At 38.5% G+C, this 21,375-nt stretch overlaps 1 protein-coding gene across 2 annotated transcripts in view; it reads right to left on the bottom strand.

The window, feature by feature from the left end:
- Nucleotides 1-3,292: 3,292 nt before the first annotated feature.
- SLC8A1 (solute carrier family 8 member A1) overlaps nucleotides 3,293-21,375 on the bottom strand; it is a 236,085-nt gene continuing 218,002 nt past the window's right edge. For both annotated transcript variants that reach the window (XM_063302070.1, XM_063302077.1), the window contains 2 exons: nucleotides 12,340-12,615; nucleotides 3,293-5,831 (listed from right to left, as the gene is read on the bottom strand). In XM_063302070.1, the coding sequence (XP_063158140.1) occupies nucleotides 5,455-5,831; nucleotides 12,340-12,615 (653 nt within the window). In that variant the 3' untranslated portion in view covers nucleotides 3,293-5,454. The remainder of the gene's footprint in view (nucleotides 5,832-12,339; nucleotides 12,616-21,375) is intronic.

Here is a 21,375-nt window from a genome sequence, read left to right on the forward strand (position 1 = left end):
ACTGCCATAGTAGTGGTCTGGATTTTTGCAGCCCAGTGTAGTAGCCATAACAAAAAAATAATCAAATTTTTATTCCCTCTGTCCCACAGACTTGTGCTAGAGAGCATGGTTTACAGTAAAATTGTAAGGTAAGATTTTCAGTGTATTACTTGTATGTATTAGACCGCCATCCATTTCCAGCTGGGCATTACTAGTTTTGGGTAATAACCAGGGATCTCAAAATGAGATCATCTATATGTATCATGAGCATTGGAGTAGGATTTAAGCTGGCATAATGAGGATGGAAGGAGTAAACATTTCTTAAAGGGCCAGACTGATGGTGATCCTGGGTCAATACACCAGCACATTATTTCCTCAACCTACTTCCTCTGTATTCTGGTTCTGCTGCCACCTAGCAAACTCAGCTGAGAAAATCATCTTAGCGGCAACCATCTCTCAAGGGCCAATCCTGGCCTGCCAGGCTTTATAAAACCTTACGTATCTTCAGGGCATGCTCCCCCATCTGAACAATTTGTCTCTGGTATGAGAATGCTACCTAAATATTTGTTACTTTTATTTGATTACTACTTTGGAGCTTGAACCTTTCTGCAGTTTATAGTGTCTTCTCCCCCTTTTGGTACTCTACAACTGGCACAAAACGTAATCTTTATTTACCAAAAGGCCCCTAACATTTCCTAATTCATTCTTAGAAAACGAAATGATGAGTAGCTGTGGCTAATTCATTCGTCTGCAGTGTGCAGACCTATGCAGAGGAAAAGACAAAGGAAAGTGTAGTGGCAGTCAGCACTCTGTTGGCTGTTAAGGAATTTTATTCCCTGTGGCAGCCATTTTGTGAGAACACCCATAACACTTTCAAAATTCAGCATGTCTTGCCCCCAAATGGCTACCTTCCCTTCCTCTTTCCCTAGCTTGAATAATGACCTCTTCCTGTTTTGAGCACATGCCTACATCTGAGTCCCTTCATCCTTGATCTTGTTTCCTACTTGGGCCACACACTGCCTCTGATCTATTTGGATTAAAAAGTCTGACACACCTGCATCCATTACAACTCTGGGAATCTTTCTTTTTTTGGCATGCATTCTTTTTTTGTTTAATTGAGATGTTAGTATCTAATTGTAGGACAGTGGCAATTGAAGATGAGGAAATACATGAAATGGAACTTTAAAAATAGCTTAACGTTCAATACGGAAACAAAACAACATGACTATATAAAAAATTAATAAGGTTGCTTATTTCAAGTTTTGCTGGTTGAAAAATCATTATGTGTGTAATTATCTGAACTTTGAGGTAAATTCTTTGATTTGATTATGTGTTTAATGAAAAAGAGGTCAGACTTTGAAACTTTACAGCCCAAGCTTTTTATATAAAATCATTACATTTTGAAGGATGAAAGCCTATTAATATGATAATTTTAAATGTAAAATTATGTATTTTGAGTTAGTATGATTTTGTAGTAGTGTTTTAAATAGAACAAAAGGGTGTGTTCTGGGGAATTAACAAATAATATAGTTGTTTCTCTGACTGCATTTTCTAGCTGGAGTCGAGGCATCAGAAAATTTCTGATCGTTAAATGCAATTCCCAGATTTTGCAGAATCCTTTGTTTCTAGTCTAAGAAAATAATATGTCATTTAATAATGCAACAACAAAATTAACTGAATGAGATGAATTAATGGAAAAAGAAATGAGACAGTATAGAGGGAAAATGCAGCAGTACCGATCTTTAAATCAGAACTAATTATACATTTTATTATCTGTGTCTCAGTGTACCGTTGATCACAATTAGTGTACACACTGCCTCTGTTACTATGCATTACACACATCAATAAAAATGAAAGAAAATAGATGAAATAATTTTACACAAACATCATATTATTACTATTAATAATAATCCCTGAACAACCCAAATATTATTTTCCCCCCAGCCCACAATAGACAAATCAAATGAAATTAAACAGAGAACAAAAAGCCTTCAAAAGTGAAAAACAATTTACAGGAAAAAAAATTAAAGAAAAACTCAGAATTCAAGCATTCCACAGATTGTTCAAAATGATTGAAAGCCTAGTCTAACTTCCATCCTTTTAACCATGTGATGTGAGAACAATTTCATTTTTGACTTTATAGCTAGACCATAAGAGGCTATTAAGGATCTGAGATAGCCATAGTTAATATCTACATTCACTGGTGATGCAGACTAGGCCTTTTAAAGCTTTCTGTGTGCACATCTCATGCAAAAATAAACCTGCATCTGCACAGGTGGCCTTTGCACTGAAATGAATGGGAAAATTGTAGCCATTGTATTGAATGGAGTACCCATTAGGAGTCTCTAAACACCTGAGACATTCCTGGCAGTTTTGATTAGTTACTCTGGCAAAATTACCATTGATTTCAATGCATCTGGGCTGCATATACAGATAGAAATCTAGTATGAAATTCTATGTGCATAAAACATTCTGTCCCCATATTTTGCTTTATTCACTCAGTCATTATATGGTAATACAATTATTTTCCCCACTGCATCAAATATGTCTCATGTTTTGAAGCTTTATAGAGTGATCTTTTTTCTACAACTTTGATGTTCTGTCCTTTCTATTTAATTAATGCACTGAGCAGGTAGTTGGGCTCAGTGCCCTGGATGGCCATTTCCAACCCTATGATTGTATGATGTTAGGTTTCTAGGATTCTACGGATGTGAATTCATACAGCCACTTTGCTCTCACTGGGTGTGTTCATCATTGTCCATGTGAAAATATATCATAGTTATAGAAGAATTGTTGCATCAGCCAACTGAATAAAGGGGAAATTATGAACTCCAAAAGATGTGCCAGAATATTCCCCTTCTATATTTGGGAGAAAAACCTGGAAAAATGTCTGCAGATTTTTTTAACTTTGACATCCAGCAGCACTGCTAAAGTGACAATGAGAAATATATTTTACACATACAGTATACCTTTCCATTTTCACAACTGGAAGTAGATAAACCTGAGACTCTTCAAATATTGTTGAATATCGCTCCCATGATTCTGAACTACTGGCCATACTGGTGGGAACTGGAGTCCAATGATATCCAAAGGGCCATAGATTCTCCATTGCTACTCCAGAGAACAGCTCCTTAATCATTGTAAGCATGGCTACATTTTTATGGTATGGAAACAGTGAATAGCTTTCTTCTTCCCCTAATTACCTGTCAGTTTTCTTTTTCAGAATCAGGCCTATTGCATGCTTACCACTGCAATAAGGAAGTGTTTATATGTCCATTTTTAGGGTATCACACGTGAGCATCCTGTACCGCACATGAGCATCCATACTGCTTCCATGTGACCAGGGAGCAGCAAAGTCATGCACATTTTTACTTCTCTGGTGCCCAGAAATAGATTCTATCTTTAGTTAGGAAAGAAAAATGAATTATTTCAATAGTTTCATTCTCCCTAATTCCATTTTTGAATTGCCTGCTTTAGATATTTCAGAAGTGGGTGGTGAGGAAACACTGATAAATGAAAAGTTTAGAAGGAAGGAGCATGAAAAACCAATAGACAAACCAGCTACAAAATAAATATCACTAGACTGTTCAGTTGCACTGTCCCTGGATGATACTTCCCAAGTAAAGCTTTGTTTTGGTATCTTAATGTACTCTGAACATTGATGAGTACATTGTTGACAATGATCAAATAATAAACAACAATACTGATATTTTTAATTGATGGAGATAAATGCTAATTCACTGCCAGACAATTCAGATAGTGCCACTTTTCTGTTAGGACCCTTTGTTGTTCTGAAGGCCAATGGGTGGTAGAACTTTTTAACTCCAGCACAAAGGAGTAAATTTGAATTACAGTATTCTGATGGTGGATTGCCCTTTACAAAGGTCTAGAGGTTTCCACAGAGCAGGAGCAGGAGCAGAGAGAATAAGCAATGCAAGAGACGAAAGAATTGGCATCTGGAGCACATGCAGCATGAATACTCTGGGTGAAATGGGTGATTGAAAAAAAGCTCAAGGATGTTCTGGTGATTTAGGGTTCAACACAGCTATTCATACTTAAAATGAACAATGCTAAGTCCCACTTAGTTCCAACAGTCTAATCACAAACAGGCTTAATTCATCCAGAAGTCAGTGGTAGAGCACATGTCAACAGTCTCTAGTTCAATTCATGGAATCACCAGTTAAAATAGTTACAGGGCTGGATAAGCTACTCCCTGAGACCTCAGAGAACCACTCTCAGTGAGAGTCCTGTACTAGATAGGTTACTGGCTTGACTCAGTACAAACAACTTTCTGTCTGTCCTATGCTTATCTGGCAAACAGATTCCTTTTTATGTAATGAAACTTGTACAGATTCTTCCCTTTAAAACATAGGTCTCTCTCCAGCTCTTGGTTATTGCTTCTTAGGAACCTTACATAGAGCAACAGAATGGATACCAGCCATTTCTGGACTCTCACCCTGTTCATTGAAAAGAAAAGATGTGGAAAGAAACACCCTTGCATCTTCAATGGTCAGTCAGCTTCACTATCACTATTCAATGCTATATTACAGATTATGGTTTGCTTCATTCATGCAAAGTGTTACAACAAGTACAATGAAAGCATTCCCAAACTGGAGTATGAGAAGGAGCATAGCAGCAAATATTGGCAGATGGGAGGGCAGGGGAGGAAACTGAAATTAATCTGACAAAATATGTCAGAAATACAGGAAAAAATAATGCTAGAGGTGGATACTAGGGCTTTGGGCATGAGTCTATAATCCACAGTTTGGAGCAAATGGAGAACTGGTTAAATATGGTTTAGGTGGCTATTTTTCTTTTAAGAGGGTGCTGGTCACAAATAGAGTTCTGAAAAAAATGGGAAAGGGATTTCTGTGGTATAACAACATCTGAAGAACCAAGCAGTAAAGGAGGGATCAAAGCAGAAACAAAAACAAAACAAAACAAAAAAACAAAACAAAACTACCCTCCCCAACAAACAGCATGGGGTTAGAACCCCCTTGGATTGTGTTGGTCACTCTAGACTCACATGTGTCATTGAGGGTGGTGATTCAGCTTGTTCTTGAGTTAATGAAGAAGGCAACAAAGATTTTGGTAAGAAAGTCAAGAACTCCCATTTAAGTCATTCGCCCAATATGATATAACTTAAAGTTGGCCATTGGTCTTTCCAAGCAACCTCCTTTGAGATCCAACTGCTCCTTAGAGAGGGAGGGAAAAGGAAAATACAAAGTAACTCCATCATGACCTTGTAGGCTGAGTTGCAAAGATGGCCCTGCATCCACGTCTCCATTGCAATGCTGCTGCTCCTGGTGAAGACTCCTGCAGATTTCAAACTCCTACCACAAAGCTACATTCCATCAATAGGTAAGTGAATATGGCAAATGTCTTTTCTTCCTCTGTTCAATAATATTAGATCTATATCTATATATCTCTCTTTCTATATATAGATACATATAGATACTATCTTCAATAGTTTCTTTAGAAGCCCTTTATGTGGCAGTAGGCTTCCAGAGATGAGAAAAATATGTACAAGAGCCAAAGCAGCACAAACAGGCATGAGGTCAGAATCTTGGCAGTCCGTGGCCCGCCTAGCTCACCTCCAATCTCTGGTCTTCGCCGGTAGAGGAGCACGCCAACACTGATAAAAGCAAATATAGTGAAGAGGGTGACAGAGAAAGCCAGGGTGCCTGGTTGGACTGCAAATGGCTGCCCATTGGCTGCGTGGTAGATTGCAGCAATGGACCAGGCTACGCCGATTCCCAGGAAAACATTCACAGCATTGCTACCAGTGACGTTACCTATGGAAGCATCTGCATATTGATCTTGTGTTGCTGCTACTTTGCTGGCAAATGTATCTGCAAAGTGAAAAGAAACACTATTATTTATCTTGTACTATTGTCCCTAGTTTCAAGGAGCTTGGTGTTTTAACTTTTATAGGGGAAAGGGAGATGGATTCTTAGCAGAGGTCTTGCTTTACATGTGTACATATACAGAAGTCAAATGCTGGATCAACTCTCACGTTTTGTTCCTCCTCTTGGTCAGCGTTCCTGTAATCTTCAAGCAACTCTGATTTGCAGTCTTATTTGGCAAATGGTTTTCCAGCAATAGCAGAATAATACACCGACAAACAATGTAGCCCTAAGCACAGATCTGGACAGGCTTCAGACTTGCAGAGTCTAGAACTGATGTTCTACCAACCTTAGTCCAGTGGCTTTTTTCCCCTGTGGTTCTGGCTCCACTGGTAATTAGAGACCATTTTAAATCAACTTGGCTAAAAAGAGCTAATAGCAAACTGCAGTCTTTAGGTTTCTCTTTGGAAAGCCTCTGCCCATTAAGGTTTGAAATGCCAGATCTTAAAACAGCGTTATCTGGAATATTGATTTTCAAACTAATCTAAGCCTAGTATCTAATCCTATAGTCCATGGATTTTTTTCCCCAAATGGATATGTGCTATCATCCTATCTTTCCTCCCTTTCAGTTCTGAAATTTCTCCAGGTCTTCACCTTGGCCAGGTTGGATGTATTCCCCTCTGCAGTTCTGTGGAGTATTATAAAAATATCCCTCCACATCAGCACATATGCCATGTGGGGATGGCTCTGTAGAGTCCCTGAGCCATATGCTTCTGTCTTTGCTCTTTTTACAGGGAATCTCAGATCCCATTCTGAAGAAATACCTGGTGGGGAATAGGAAGCTTATTGGTGGCTTCTTCTGACTGATCAGGGCTCTGATGTATCCTGTTGCTCGATTCAGTGCCTCTATTTGTTCTATTCATCTCACTTATAACTGCAGGATAGCATTAATCAGTGATCATCATCATTATTATGCCATTTTATTGTATTTTATGCTTATTTTTATTTATATCTATAGATTTTAGATGTATGTATTTCAGTATATATCTTACATGCATATTTGAAGTATAGTGGGTTTTCTGGCTGTAAGGCAGTAATAGATATTAACTAAACCCACCTAAGCCCAGTGGCTCAGATATTAAGGGAACTGAAGTAGCAACAACTAAAAGGGGATTGTAGCATATCTCTTCATTTCAGACTGTTTTTTGCCTGTAACTGCACCTGCAATCATTGGAGGAGGACTGATGCATGGGAGAAGCAGAAGCTGAGTCTACAATTTCATCTTGCACGTTTCTCCTGCACATGTTCTACTTTAGAAGCTATATAGCATTATATATGGATCCACTGTGCCTGACAGTACAAACAAATCTGTTTTGCAAATTTGATGCTAGCCTCTCTCCTTATCCTTCCTTCTCTGGCATAATATTCTTTTTTCCAGTTTTAACTATACAACTAAAAAAACACCATGATTAATACAGTGTAATTTTCCTTGTAACTGTGATTTAAAATATAAAACGAGACTATGGTTCCTATCTCTGGCTCATGGTTAACATTAATTACTTTAATGATAATAAAAACAGTATTAAACACGCACTGTCTACTTGTAGTCCTAGCACAAACTGTAAAAGAAGTGTAAGGGACTGTGAGACAGTCTGGGTTCACATTTATACTTTGTACTTAACGGGTTTTCTGAACACTATGGTTTGATGATGCTAAACCCCAATGGGTGCATAGCACAATAGTAAACCATGACTGGCAGGATCACACCACTAAACCAAAAGCACAGCCAATTTTGGCTTAGCACAAGGTGTGAATCAGCTCAGAAAGTGGCTTGTGTAAAGCAGACATCTAGTGAGTTCCTGATAATGGTAACTTCTGAATCAGTTCTGAGGGCAGATTGTTTTAACTGCTTCACTATACCAATTTAAATGTAACCTAAAGTAAAAAAAGAAACAGGCATTACTTTGAAAAGATCAGCTTGGCTCCCATTCTGCAAAATCAGATTAGAAGGAGGTCCAAGTTGTGCATTAATTGTCTCTCTCTGTATTTCAAAGCATTATTTCAAAGCATTGTTGGAAATCTACACCTCCCCCCTTCCCATTACTCTATTTTCCTGGAGCAATTGCTAATCTTATGATGCCCCAATCACAAATATTTCACTATCATTAAAGGAGAATTTAGTGTTACTTAAAATCTATCCCAAATATACAAGTGGGTGTATTTTGTAAAAAAGAAAAAAAAATCAAAGATAAAGACTACAGGCTGCTTTAATCGAATGTTTTCAGTACAGTGCCCTTAGATCATCTTGGATAAAAAGAAAGAAAAGGTAGCTCAGCATACAGAAGCACTTCTTTAAAGTATAGAACTTGTGCAGGAATTTAGAAACAGCTTTTTCCTATGGAGTCTTGAATGCAAAATTGTGAAGCCTCAGCTGGCAGCTTGCTCTTCATCCCATGCATGGGCAAGGCCAAATAGGTAGAGCAAGAATGTTAATCTACATTGACATTCAAAAGCTGCTTTCACTCATAAAAACAGCACTGTGGACATTTCTAAACTGCCACAGTTCTTCACAGTTCTGCCTCTGCTCTCCACAGCAACTTAATAATTAGACTGCAGAACTGATCTCATAATGAGAAAGCTCATACTAGGTCCTTCGGCAACAGCCAACCAGCAGAGTTCTTGGCAGGCAGTGCGTTGCAAGGTTACTCGCAAAATACTCTTCATTCACGTGATGGTTTTTATGAAATGTGTTAGTTTATTTATTAATAATATCAATTTACATGGCAGCCCATCTCAAATTCTGGGCTCTGGGTGGCTAACAATACTAAAAAACAGCATAAAAGCATCAAAAACAGAAAGGCAACATACATTAAAAAAACACCAGATGGGGTAAAAAACTGACTCATCAATACAGTGACAAATCAACACAACCGATATACGGGCTCAGCCACACCTCATGACCCCAGGCCTGGTGTGATACCATACCCTCAGCTATAGAAATATCAGAGTATGGCAAGTGCGTATGTTGCCCACAGAAGGTTTGAGATGTATCTGATAATTACAAAAAAAGCTAGAGAATGGGCAGCAAGAATGCCTTTACTGCTTGAATTTGTTTACAGGAAAATGATATATAGCGTGAATTGAGATTGTACCATAACTAAGGGTAAATCTTTAGTGCTATTTAGTACCAGTTGTATACATGTGCAACCTCTACAGTGGCCCGTGATCACAAAAAAAAAAAAAAAGAAAAAAAAGAAAGAAAAGAAAAAAGAGAACATGTTGTCTTCAACCTGGACCCTTCAGCTGTGTGGATGTTGGCCACGCTTTTGAAAATTTTAGGAGTTACAGATCCATACCTCTGGAAAGTACCAGATCCAGAAAGCTTGCCTTAGGTAATCAGCTATTTCTGAGCACCTTTTGCTTTTTGACCACTGTATTTTACAAATATTGCTCTGGCATGGTTGTGTGTGATCTATGGGAGTGAGAGTTTTATTAGGGCCTTGATTTACCTTTTTTTCCTTCCTTAAATTTATTCTGATGACTATATTATGTTTTTATCTTTGTTTATTACATAATGAGTTTATTAAGCAAACAAACAAACAAACAAACAAACTTGGTTAACAATTTAACAGCCCTTTGACATGCAGATAAATAGTTTCATACAACTGTTAGAGAAGCACGGAACTGGGCCACAGATGGATTTAACTATAAACTCTAGCTATTAAGAATTTATTTATTTTAAAAATCTGTGTATTCTACCTTAGTTAGGCCTTCCATAACTGTGGTGCAAAAATCTGGGTGATCAATAGATGGCAGTAAAGAAATAAAGAACACTCTAATACTTGTTGGTTCTTTGGGTTTCGCCACTCAAACGTGGTAGGTTCGCCCTTATTTAAAAATCTCCCTCTTTTATTTCATTTTGACTGGAATTCAGCAGCAACTTTTGGAAGGCTTCTGCTTGCCATATCCAAGACTCGGGGGCTGTGTATGGTCCTGGGGCCTCAGGTCATGCTTTCCTATTTTAGCAACTTCACAGGAAGCTTAGGTCAATGACAAAGGCACTTCTTCCAACCATTTACTGATTTGTGTCATGTAACTGCAGTTTGATGTGCAGACATTGGTAGCTGATAACCTTATCTCCAGATCATGAAAAGCTGCTGATTCCTGCATACCAAATGACTGTTACATAACTGAAAACATGGAAGTCTGCCAGCCTTTCTGCTCCCTCTCTTGGCAACTTAAAGTAAATTATTGCCAATGAATTGGGGAATGTACAAAATCTGACTGGACAGGCACTTGGATTTTTCTTCCACACTGGCAATGTGACCACCTGGGAATGTTCCAAGATCATCTGCTTACATTGTTATGTGCTCTATCACTGAGTTACAACCTATAATGGCATGGAGTTACATGAGATTCATTGCTACAAGGGAATCACAGCTCGCAGGAAGCTAGCTTAGAGGGTGTTTGAAGGACTGCATGATGCATAGTTCTGTTCTCCAACTTCTTCCTGCTACCTCCCAGCATTGGTCATCCGAGGTGACTGCCTCACAATGCTAAATAATAGAACTGGCCCTTACATCTGGCTACTTTAGCTGTGACTTCCCCACTGGCTCACTTCCTCTGCTCAGCCTTGGTTGTCTTCCCTGCTACTGGACATAGATATATCAAGATCCTCCTCATTAATGGATTCTATTAAGCAATATATAAAGCATTTTATTATGCTTACTGTTAGCCATCTTGAAACAGACTAGGGAACAAAAGGATTTCAAAAACCAATAAGTATTAATACTAAGTTTAATTATTATCAGGATGGATATTTTTTTCATTCGTCTTCATTTTTTCTTCATTCTTTCATTTTTAATTCTCTCTAAAGGTAAAACTAGTAAAAGGAAAAATTGCCTAATAAGCTCAGGGATGGGAAAGACAAAGGACTGATTACAAGTGATTAAAATGATATGTTCAAAATGAAATGCCACTAATATAATACAAGGAAAAATTGAGCATAATGATTACAACTATCTCTTGTGCAAGCCTTTTCATCGTAGCCAATCTGGAAAAACCAGGAAAGTTAATTCTTAAGATCTCTGACCTGCTGAGAATTGTTATTCTGCTTTGCTTTATCCTTGCAGGCCAAAATATTATTGTAACCTTATAGTCAATATAGTAGAAGAAATCTGAAAAGCTTCTGCATTAAATTGCTGAATTTGTTCTTAACAGATATGATACAAATCTGTATGTGACATTTATATGGAAAACTGTATGTATGGATAGAGTGGCAGCAAGCAAACTTCCCTGACATTCTCATAGTGGGGAAGGCCCATTGCTAAATGACAGGGCACAAGCTGTATAGCGAGGAAATTCCATGATTAATATTTGCCATCTCCAATCTATATCTGTATCTATAAAATCAGGTGGCAGGAGATGGAAGGATCTTTGTTTTGGACCCAGGAATGTGTCTTGATTTTCTATTATGCCACTTTCTTTATTAAGTTATTTTAAAGAAATACAACTTAATATTTTAGATGTAAAATGGTTATCCTGGAAAATGGATTGCCTCGTTTATGTGCAGAGAAATATGATTTGTAACTCCACTGCTGGGGACAACCTAAAAATGCATCAGGTAATCCTTAGATTATACTGTTCCTTGAACCACTGTTATTGGTCTTGTCTCAGTGAGTTTTCTTCTGCCTTTAAGTAAAATTAACTATGCCTTGCCTGAATTCTTTTCCCCCTCTACTTCTCTATATACAGACAAAACATAAGTGGCACTAAAAATTTATCTTCCACAGAGTTATATTAAAATGCAAATAGCAGCCTCTAGGCTGCCCAATCCATAGGAGACAGGCTACTATAGTTCTATAGTCAGTTCCCAAAGTGATCTTTACAGCAGGAGAAAAACAACCATTGCCTTGATGCATCACTGGGACCACGAAAGGGAGGAAAAATCCCTTTATCCATACCTTGCATGGACCCTGCTGTGACTGGGCTTCATGATCATGATCGTGGTTGTTTGCTTTCTAAAGCAATACAAAACTGATGCAGTACTTCTCTGTATGACTTTTAGATACCAAAACCTATTTAGCATCTTGCCTACTTTGATTCTGTAGGTATCTCATTATGGTTACTATAAATTTGGCAGGCTTTGTGAGAATGCATCACTTCTGAATAACTAATGGAATAAGAAATAGCACTTTAAATAAAAGTTAGTTCACAGAGTCAAAATGTAATCAAGATGGAGTGGCTTTTCAGCCACAGATAATTCAAGAATAAATTTTCTGGTTTAAGCAAGGTTAATAGGGAGTAAGAGATAACAGAACATAGTCTAAAGCTGCAATCCACAGAAGCTCATTTACCCTGAAATAATCCATGAGATTCCAGTGGAATTGTTTTGAAGTAATTGCTGCCAAAACCTGGATTGTTCCAGCCCTACTGGGAATCCTCATTTCTCAGCAAAGGTGGATGACATGAAAAACAATAGCAGAAAGTGTTTTGCTATTTTCTTTTTCCTTACCTGGCACTGAAGTTCCCAATGCAACAAATACGACTGCAGTCACAGAATCCTTCAGGCCAATTGTGCAACCAAAATGGGATGCCAAATCCCCAATGAAAGCTGTGAGAAGGCCAATCATGAGGATGGACACTACAAAACAAGCCCAACCATTCCAGTAGTCTGTTGGGGGGACAAACGCAAAAAGGACTTTCCAGAAGACGGTCAGAAAGTGCATCACATAATCAAAGCAGGATGGTAGCTTCTCTTCACCACATTCATCATCATCATCATCCTCTCCTGGAAGAGGAACATGAGGGAGAGGGAGAGGGAGAGGGAGAGAGAGAGAATGGAATCACTTAAGAGCTATGAACACACAACTATCCCATTCATGATGGATGGTTCCCAAACTGTAAGGCTGAGAAAAAGATAGCTGGTATCAATGGGATGCAGACAGAATTGACTTTGATGGGCTAAGAAATAAGAAATGATTACTTTATATGTGTTCATAGGCTTTATTATTAGTATTCATGGCAGCTTCCAAAGCCAGCTCAGAAAATGTGGCACCTGGGCTATAGGATCAAACAGTATGCCACTTTACACCCACAAGGCACACCCAGCTGTTGGTGAGCCCAAATTCACAGGCTCTTGTAATGATTCAAAGGATGAAGTTAAAATGATAAATCACTCTTAAAATGATAGTGGTAGATATGCAGTACAAGGCAAACACACCAATATTAAAGAGCAATACATTATAAGGTCAAATAATTGCATTTGAAAAGATAGTAAAGGCACACATACAAAGTCATTTTAATGGGTTGTGAGTTACTATAACTTCTACTTTTTATAAATTTACTGATTAACTGGTTAAAAACAAGCATAATTATCATATAGTTGCCTTTTTGAAAGATGAAAGAAAATATATGATAACAGCTTAATAAATACCATGAATCACTTTAGAGGGACAGGCCATTTTGTTTTTCATTCCTTATAAGAGGAAAAAAAAGTATTCCCCACATCATATATCATTTCATCATTTTATAAATATATTTCTTATAACTTTATATTGAATTCTCTCTTACTTGCATTTTTTCTAACCTAAAGAGATTAAAAAAAGTGTCACAGGGAGTTACTCCAGCTTCCTGATCAAGTTGTTTTCACTCTTCTATACCTTTTGCATTTCTACCAAGTTGGTCTGACTTTTAATTTTTCTTATTAACTGTGCCTATTGTTATGTCAGAGGACTCATCAAGTATGCCACATTCCTCTTCCAAATTAGGCCCACATCTCTCTAGTCAGAAATGGCTAGAATCATATAGCAAGTCTCCCTAAAAGCCTAAAAAAGAGAAGAAAATAAGAATAAGAAGGTGAAAAAAGAGAGGAAATGGAACAAAACCAGAATACACCCACATTATGCGTTTTTCTTTGATGATTCTTCAGTGAGGTAGTGGGTAAAACCCAGCTGTTCAATCTCCTAAAAAATCTAGAAATCTTTGCCTTTCTTAGCTCTGCTTCATGTATTGTTTTTTGCTGTTTAGTCTAAACTAGACTGGTTCCAGCATAGCTGTTTTATTTATTTTTTAAAATGCCATGTGAATAATATTCCTGAACCAGGAATGTGTGAGTGGGGTACGATAAGGTTTGCCTCTACTCTGAGAACACCAGGGCTATGATTTAAAATAACAGAACTATTTTTCAGGAAAGATGTGTTGTACTGAATACATAAAAATGATTCCAAGGCAGTCCCAATGTTAAAACATTACATGTGCCTCCATCTTTATGGCCCAGCTCATTGTAAAACTTTCAGGAGAGGCCCCTGTTGAAAGATCAAAAGTGTTGTCTGAGGATACTGGAGGGGACCCTCCCGATGCCTGCTATTTCCTTTGGTAGCTTTCCTCTAGCTGGGCTTGGTTTAGGACTAAAGCCTAGACAGTGCTATCTGTTTTGCTTGATCCTGAAAGCTTCTGGAAATGTGACTCAACGTAATACGCCATATTTTCCTCCACAAATGACCATTTCTCAAATCACAGTGAATTATCTACAAGACTTCTGACTACTTTTCCACTAGCAATACAATTATGTAACTAGACGTTTGTTGCAGAACATTCCGATTTTTTGGTTTGCACCACCTGTTGTTCTTTATGTAAACTGTATAATAATCTCATAAAAGGCATGGAGCGGTGGAGCCCCAAACAGCTGCTGACGTCTGAAGCTTTTAGGTATCCTTGCTGTGTGATTGCTACATTTTCTCAGTGAAGCAATGATCCTTTTTATTGAGAAGCCAAGAAAAATGCCAGTCTGTGCTATCTTAAATGCAAGAAAGTTTGTGTTATGGAAAGAAACCCAAATGTTTTCCTCTTGTTTGCCTACAAAAGAACAACTGTTCTCCAACAGCTGGCTTTCATGACTCCATTACAGAAAAACAAACTTTATCAGCAAGCATAGCATAGCTGGCTGGGGAATTCTGGGAGTTGAAGTCCACATATCTTAAAGTTGCTAAGGTTGAGAAACACTGCAGGAGAGTATGGATGTAAGAGAAATTAACCACAGATTCAATAGGGCTCTGACAAAATGGAATCCACCAACAAAGTGTTAGAAGGTTTTAAGCTATAAACCCCCCATTCTCTCTTTCTCCTTAACAAACTGCCATTTCTCCTCCCTCTCTAAACCATGTAGATGCTTCCCGCTGAAAACACCTTCATCCTCCATGAGCTGATCCAGTCAAGAGACTGAGAAAACACAAACAGAAGGGCAAACATCTTAGCATAAGTAAAGAAAGGGCTTCCCTTTAGAATATCAAACAATCTAGCTAAATTGATCAAAGGAAGCCACAAAGCAGCATGGGGTGTGACCACAGGAATTCCTAAAGCTTCAAAGTGAGAAATCTAGCAAAAGCAAGCACCGTCCCTCACCTACTATAAACATCAAAGGTCTACATCTCCATAAAACTTCAAAGGTCTACATCTCTATATAAAGGGCTGGTGGGGAAATACCCGCATGGCCACCTTCTAACCAGCATACTCTGTACATGCTCCAGAGTACATGCTCTTGGGAAATAAACTTTCACCTCTGCTCAAGCAACTGCCTGTTTTTTCATTCCTGACTAGGGATGAACCCATGATAAGAATTTCTTGCAACAAAATACCAATGAACACTGTTGTCTTGTGTCTGTCATCCCCTGCTCAAATGCCAATCTATGGTGTCTATGCTTAACTTATCCCATGGCCAGCAATTCTCCCCCTCCCCCCCTTAATATCTACCCCCTGCAAGCTGCTTTTAGTTCTGGAAATAAGCCTGGCTTGGGAAAAAGTTTTTTCGGGAAAAACAATGATTGCAAGGGATCAGGTAGATAACATAAAGGCGAACTTGCAATTAAGTATAAATAATGCCACTGCAGTGTATAGTTCAACCCTGATAAATATAAGCTAAAGGTATTTAATTTATTGACTTAGTAGCAAAAATGTAGTTGTAATAATATTATTTCTGAAATGTATTAAATTGTAATAAATTATGATATTTACATACCCAATCGACTTGTTCAAAAAAATTATGTTATAAAGTACCTTCCCTACCCTGTCCTCCAGATGTTTTAGACTAGAACCCTTATCCACAGTGATCATGGCAATGAGTTATAAAAGTTGCAGTCCAGCATATCTGAGAGGAATCAGGTTGGGAAAGGCCAAAAAACCAGAAGAATACACAGGAACAAGGATTTAAGAGATTGCAGGATATGATTCAGCAAATTGAGTAATATTGCCAATACATTATTTAGAGAACTGCACATCAAGACATTCCCTTTGTAACTCTCTTGATGAGCAGGTGGGACTGCCGTGGGGCTCCTGGCCATGCTCTGCATGGACACAGCTGCTCTGGATGCAAACTGTTGGTTTACCATGGCCCTATAAATGAACTTACTGCCTTTTTTTGATGGATACGTGCACAAACTTCTAAAGAATTTTGCTAGGCCACTTTTGTTTTCTCCTCATAATTTGCTTTCTTCTTTACTGCTAAACTGACAAATTGGTATCAGGTCTTCACTGTCTGAATCTCCTTCCGCTGAAGCAGGGTGGAGAGGAGCATCCAAAGGTGCCAGCCAGCCATGCAACTCTTCGGTGTGGCAATTCAGTCAGACCAGGACATTGCCACTGAGAAACTCCAAGGCCAAGGATCCTCACTGCTCTTACAGTCTTTCCACTGATAGTCCTGATTTGCCTTGTTCTTGTCTAGGAAAACCCAGATCCAGCAGGTATTCTGTTCATTTGTTTGATTCAGATGTTTAAACAGAAGTACAAGTATTTTATGACCCTAAGGTTTTCATCCTGTCTGACTTGGGAACTGCCAATTGTGTACTCCAGCAAAAGTTGTGCTGATTGGGTTAGAGCCAATTTAAATTCTTGAGTTGTTTTGTACTGTCAAATTGATTTAAATTGACTTAAGATCAGAGAGCGCACTGCAGGTGTAACCAAAAAGAGATTACTGAAAGTGCTTTAAATAGTTTTAAATCACTAATCACTATGATTTCATGTACTTTTAAAAAAAGAACACCGCATGAACAAAGCTTTTTGATGTTAAATTCTCTCACAGCACTTTATGGGAAGAGATGAAGTACAATAAAATGTCCATTAGGAGAATCAAACACTGTGTTATTATGAGTAATTTGGTGTATTGGTAAATATTAAAAGATCTTAGTATGATGGCTCCCTGGATATTTAGAAACTAAAGCTTGGTGTAAATGGTTTGGATCTATAATCTAGCCCAGTGTCCGTCAAGCACTTCAGCTGCATCAACTTTAAAATCTGTGGGCTTTACCTCCCAGAACTACCTGGCCAGCATGCCCTCTGCTCCTTGGAGAAGTGGCTGGGCATTGTAACAAAATAGTTACTGGAAGCCGACTGCTATTGCATTATTTGTCCTATTGTTATAAACAGCCTTTTTGGTTACTATTAAGCTTCACTGTGTTAACTCTGATTAGTTGTTTTATGACTTAGGGTTTTAAACTATGAGTTAAATAAGAATCTCATATCAAAAATTAAAAGTTGATCAAACACAGCCACTGAATTCAGCAGCTGACTGGCATAATGCACTCTTGGGGATTAAATACGTATTGTTTACTTACTTACAAAACTGGTATTATAAGGTGTGTGGATACCTTCCTACTTCCTTATGCTTAACTGTTACACTTTTAAAAAATGATATTAAAAAAAAAATCCCAATGTTATTCTCCTTATAAATGGTTTGAGTAATAGTTGCTGATGAAGTTTCTTGCTGCTGAATAAAGTAGGAACTCCAAAATGTGTTAATCAAAAAGAGCTTTCCAGCCAGGTAGCAAAACAGGCCATTAGAAAGCAGTGCCATTCCTGAACCTCATTTAGAAAGATACTGTGTGGGTCTTATGGAATAAGAATCCCATTCCCCTTTGGCTAGAACAGCTTTCTTCAGCTTAGCATCCTTCAGATATATTGGGAATGCAATTCCCAGTCTCTATCTTAAGTCACCTTTTTTCTTAGAGCAGAGTGAATAACTCAGATATGCAAGACCTGGGAATAGAAAAGCCAGCTTTCTATTTAAAAAGAAGTAAATGGTAAACATTATCCAAATTATTACAATCATATTTAACAAAAGACCAGATAAACAGCAAATTAGATCATTGTCTTTCTGACACATATTGCTTGGGAAAAAAAAAAAATGCTATTAGGACAGAAATTTCAACTATCGTTTTGGTACAAAGAAAATGAGATATAGTCATTTCTCCAGGGCCTCAGTCAGGGATGAGAAATGGCCCAGTAACTAACTTCTGCAAGATTATAAAATTCCGTTTCCTTCTCAAAGGCATCTCTTCTATTTCTCTTTCACCTAGTGACACATGGCTTAATCTTTCAGGACCACCCACATGGCTTGGAAGCAACTAGAAATAGTGACTAAGCATCGCAGTAAGATAATGGGCTGCATTCTTCAGTTTAGTTTGATAAAGGGCTATATTAACATAGGTATCTACTTTAACCTGGCAGTGAGTTATGTTTTGAAATCTGAACCAGTTATATTGACTTTATATAAGCTAAGAACATATGAAAAATTCTATTGGGTCAGGCATCAGGTCCCTCAGAGTCCCCCATCAGTCCCCCATCCTGTTTCCTGGAATAGCCATCAAAATGCCTTTGGGGACCCAAGAAACAAGTCCTGCAGGTACTGTATTTAGTAGCACAGTGCTGATACTCGGTAACCAGGAATCAATGACATGTTGCTTCTAAACATGACTTTGTAATTCATTTGTGTTATAAAAATAAAATAATTTGATTAACATCATCATGACTAAAAGGACCAATTCTCCATACCTTAATCTAATTGCTAAAGTAGGTTTGAAGTTGAGCGTGACTGAAGTCAAAGATGCAGGGAGCAAGGATCAGGAGGATGGTTTAAAATCCTCATAATCTTTTGGATATTCAGCTGCCTTACACTAATTCAAGCTTGTGTTCTAGGTAGTATAAAGTTCTCCAGAGCAGCCTTCTCTAATCTGACATATTTCAAATATGTAGGACTGGAATTCCTAGACTTCAGTAGCGCTGGCTTGAAATAATGGATGTTGCAGTTCTATAACATCTAAAAGGAATGAGAGGAAGAGTGGCCTAGAGTTTCAGGTAGGGTTTATTTAATTATAATATTTGTGCAACTCCATGTTGTGCTCCAGTTAAGTCCTTTCCTGGAACGAGAGGCCCTTCGAACAGTCACTCATGCCCTAGTTATCTCCCATATAGACTACTGTAATGCTCTCTACATGGGGCTACCCTTGAGTATCCTGAAGCTACAGCTGGTCCAGAACGCAGCCACATGGGTAATTCTAGGTGCCCCAAGGGTGGCAGGCATAATACCTTTACTGTGTGAACTGCACTGGGTTCCAGTTTGCTTCCGGGTGCAATTCAAGTGTTGGTTATGACCTTTAAAGCCTTACATGGCATGGGGCCAGGCTACCTGAGGGACTGTCTCATCCCCATTACATCGACCCATCCTACCTGGTCAGGCAGAGAGGGCATGCGAAGGATCCCATCTGTTAGAGAGTTCCATCTGGTGGGGTTGTGGAAGCATGCCTTCTCTGCAGCAGCTCCTGCCCTTTGGAACATTCTCCCCCCGGAGCCGAGACAGGCCCCCTCGATCCTGGATTTCCGCAAAAACTCAAAAACCTGGTTTTGTCATCATGCCTGGGGCGGGAAGGAGAACAGCTCCTCCTGGGGATAGCTAGCTCCCTAGAACTGCCCTGTTTTGCTTACGGATTGAAAGAGAACCTTGCCATCTGGATTCTACTACATTTTAGTATATGTATATTTTATATTTTGTTTATTTATATTATATTATTGTACAGTATTTATATTACATTGTGGTTAATAGTTTTTTATTGTAAACCGCCCAGAGTCCCTCCTTGAGGGGGAGATGGGCAGTGATAAATTTGACAAACAAACAAACAAACAAATCAATAAATTTTTGATCTATCCAATAATAAATGTTCTATAGATGGGCTTTTTTCTTCCTTGCCCCTGTATCTGAATATGTGCTCTACCACTAAATTCTGGAGCCTCTCTATCTTTTCCTATAGTGGCAGACAGGACTACTTACTTCAGGGTAAAAAATGGTACACAAACAACATGAAATTCTGATCTTTGGAAGATTGTACCATAAAGAAGAAACAAAAATATCCTTGAATCAGAATTCTGAAATTCAACTAATTTCATCTAAAAGATCCAATATGACAAGGGGAATAATGGTAACCAGAGGCTCAGAAGAACCCAGCCCAGATATTTTGATCACCTTAAGACCATTGCACCCAATCCAATCCAATCTAATCGAATCCAATCGAATCCAATCCTTTAAAAAAATTTATACAGTCACCCACTTGGCATGAGTCAGGGTGACATTCATCATCAATAAACAATAATAAATCTATGTAAAACAATCCAGTAATCAAATAATTAAAACAAAACACAAAAATATGAGGACATAATGTGCTGGGAAAAGTTCACCTGGTGGGATCATACTACTCCTGACCCAGTGCCTGGGGAATCAGTCTTTAATGCCTTTCAAAATGCAGACAACCCATAAAGCAAGGGCCTTGGATTAGATCTCTTCCCTCCATCAACACTAATTGGAAATAGCCCTGGAAAAAGGAAGAGAACCATCATGCCCTCCACTCCCAACCCCCTGGGCCAGTCCAGAAGGATACCATGATTGGTGATATCAAAGACTTCTGAAAGATCAAGGTGGGCCAGGATGTATACACCACCTCCAGTCTGGTCCAACTACACGTCATCAACAAGCATGATCAATGCTGTATCTGTACTATACTCAGGTCTGAAATCTGACTGGAGGGGATCCACTTAATCCACTTTATCCAGTGGCCTTTGAAGCTGCAATCTGCTCAGCTTCTCAACAACCTTTCCTAAAAAGGGAAGACTGGAGATAGGCATTAGAAGTGGAGTTAAACACCATCAAAGAAAACTTCGGGAAGGAGAAACTTGGAGAGGAGAAGGATAGAAATAGAGGAGATGGATGGCAACCAGAAGGGCTGAAACAGACAGCTCTGGCTGCTGTTGTTAAAACAGACTGTGGGTTTTAATCCAGAAAAAGGGTGGCTAGTGATCTCAAAATGGATTGGGCAGTTTTTTGTACTCAACTGCTAAAGGCTCTAGTGGGGGAAAGTCTGCAAGGTGTTCAAAGGTAAGACCTGGAGAAGGTAAGACCTGGAGAAGATTTACCTAAGAGGAAAAGCATTGTGGGACAAATGCAGATGGCATGATGGGGTGCCAGAAGATAGAAAATACCTGATAGAGGGTTACTGGTTGGATCCAGGCCAATTGCCAGGCCATCTGACTGTGAGAGATGGAGAATTGCCAATAAGTTCTATCAGCTTATTTCTTAACTCTGGATAGAAATAATTTTAGAATTTAGCAATCTATAGAGGTGCATATATGCTAGGTACACACATACTTTAAATCAATGTTTTAATGTGCTAAGTAATTCATGTTTTAAATGGCTTTGAGCTAGAAGTTCAGAGTGCAGAAAAAAAATGCTTGT

The sequence above is a fragment of the Candoia aspera genome, chromosome 1, assembly GCF_035149785.1.
Source record: "Candoia aspera isolate rCanAsp1 chromosome 1, rCanAsp1.hap2, whole genome shotgun sequence".
Taxonomy (NCBI): Eukaryota; Metazoa; Chordata; class Lepidosauria; order Squamata; family Boidae; genus Candoia; species Candoia aspera.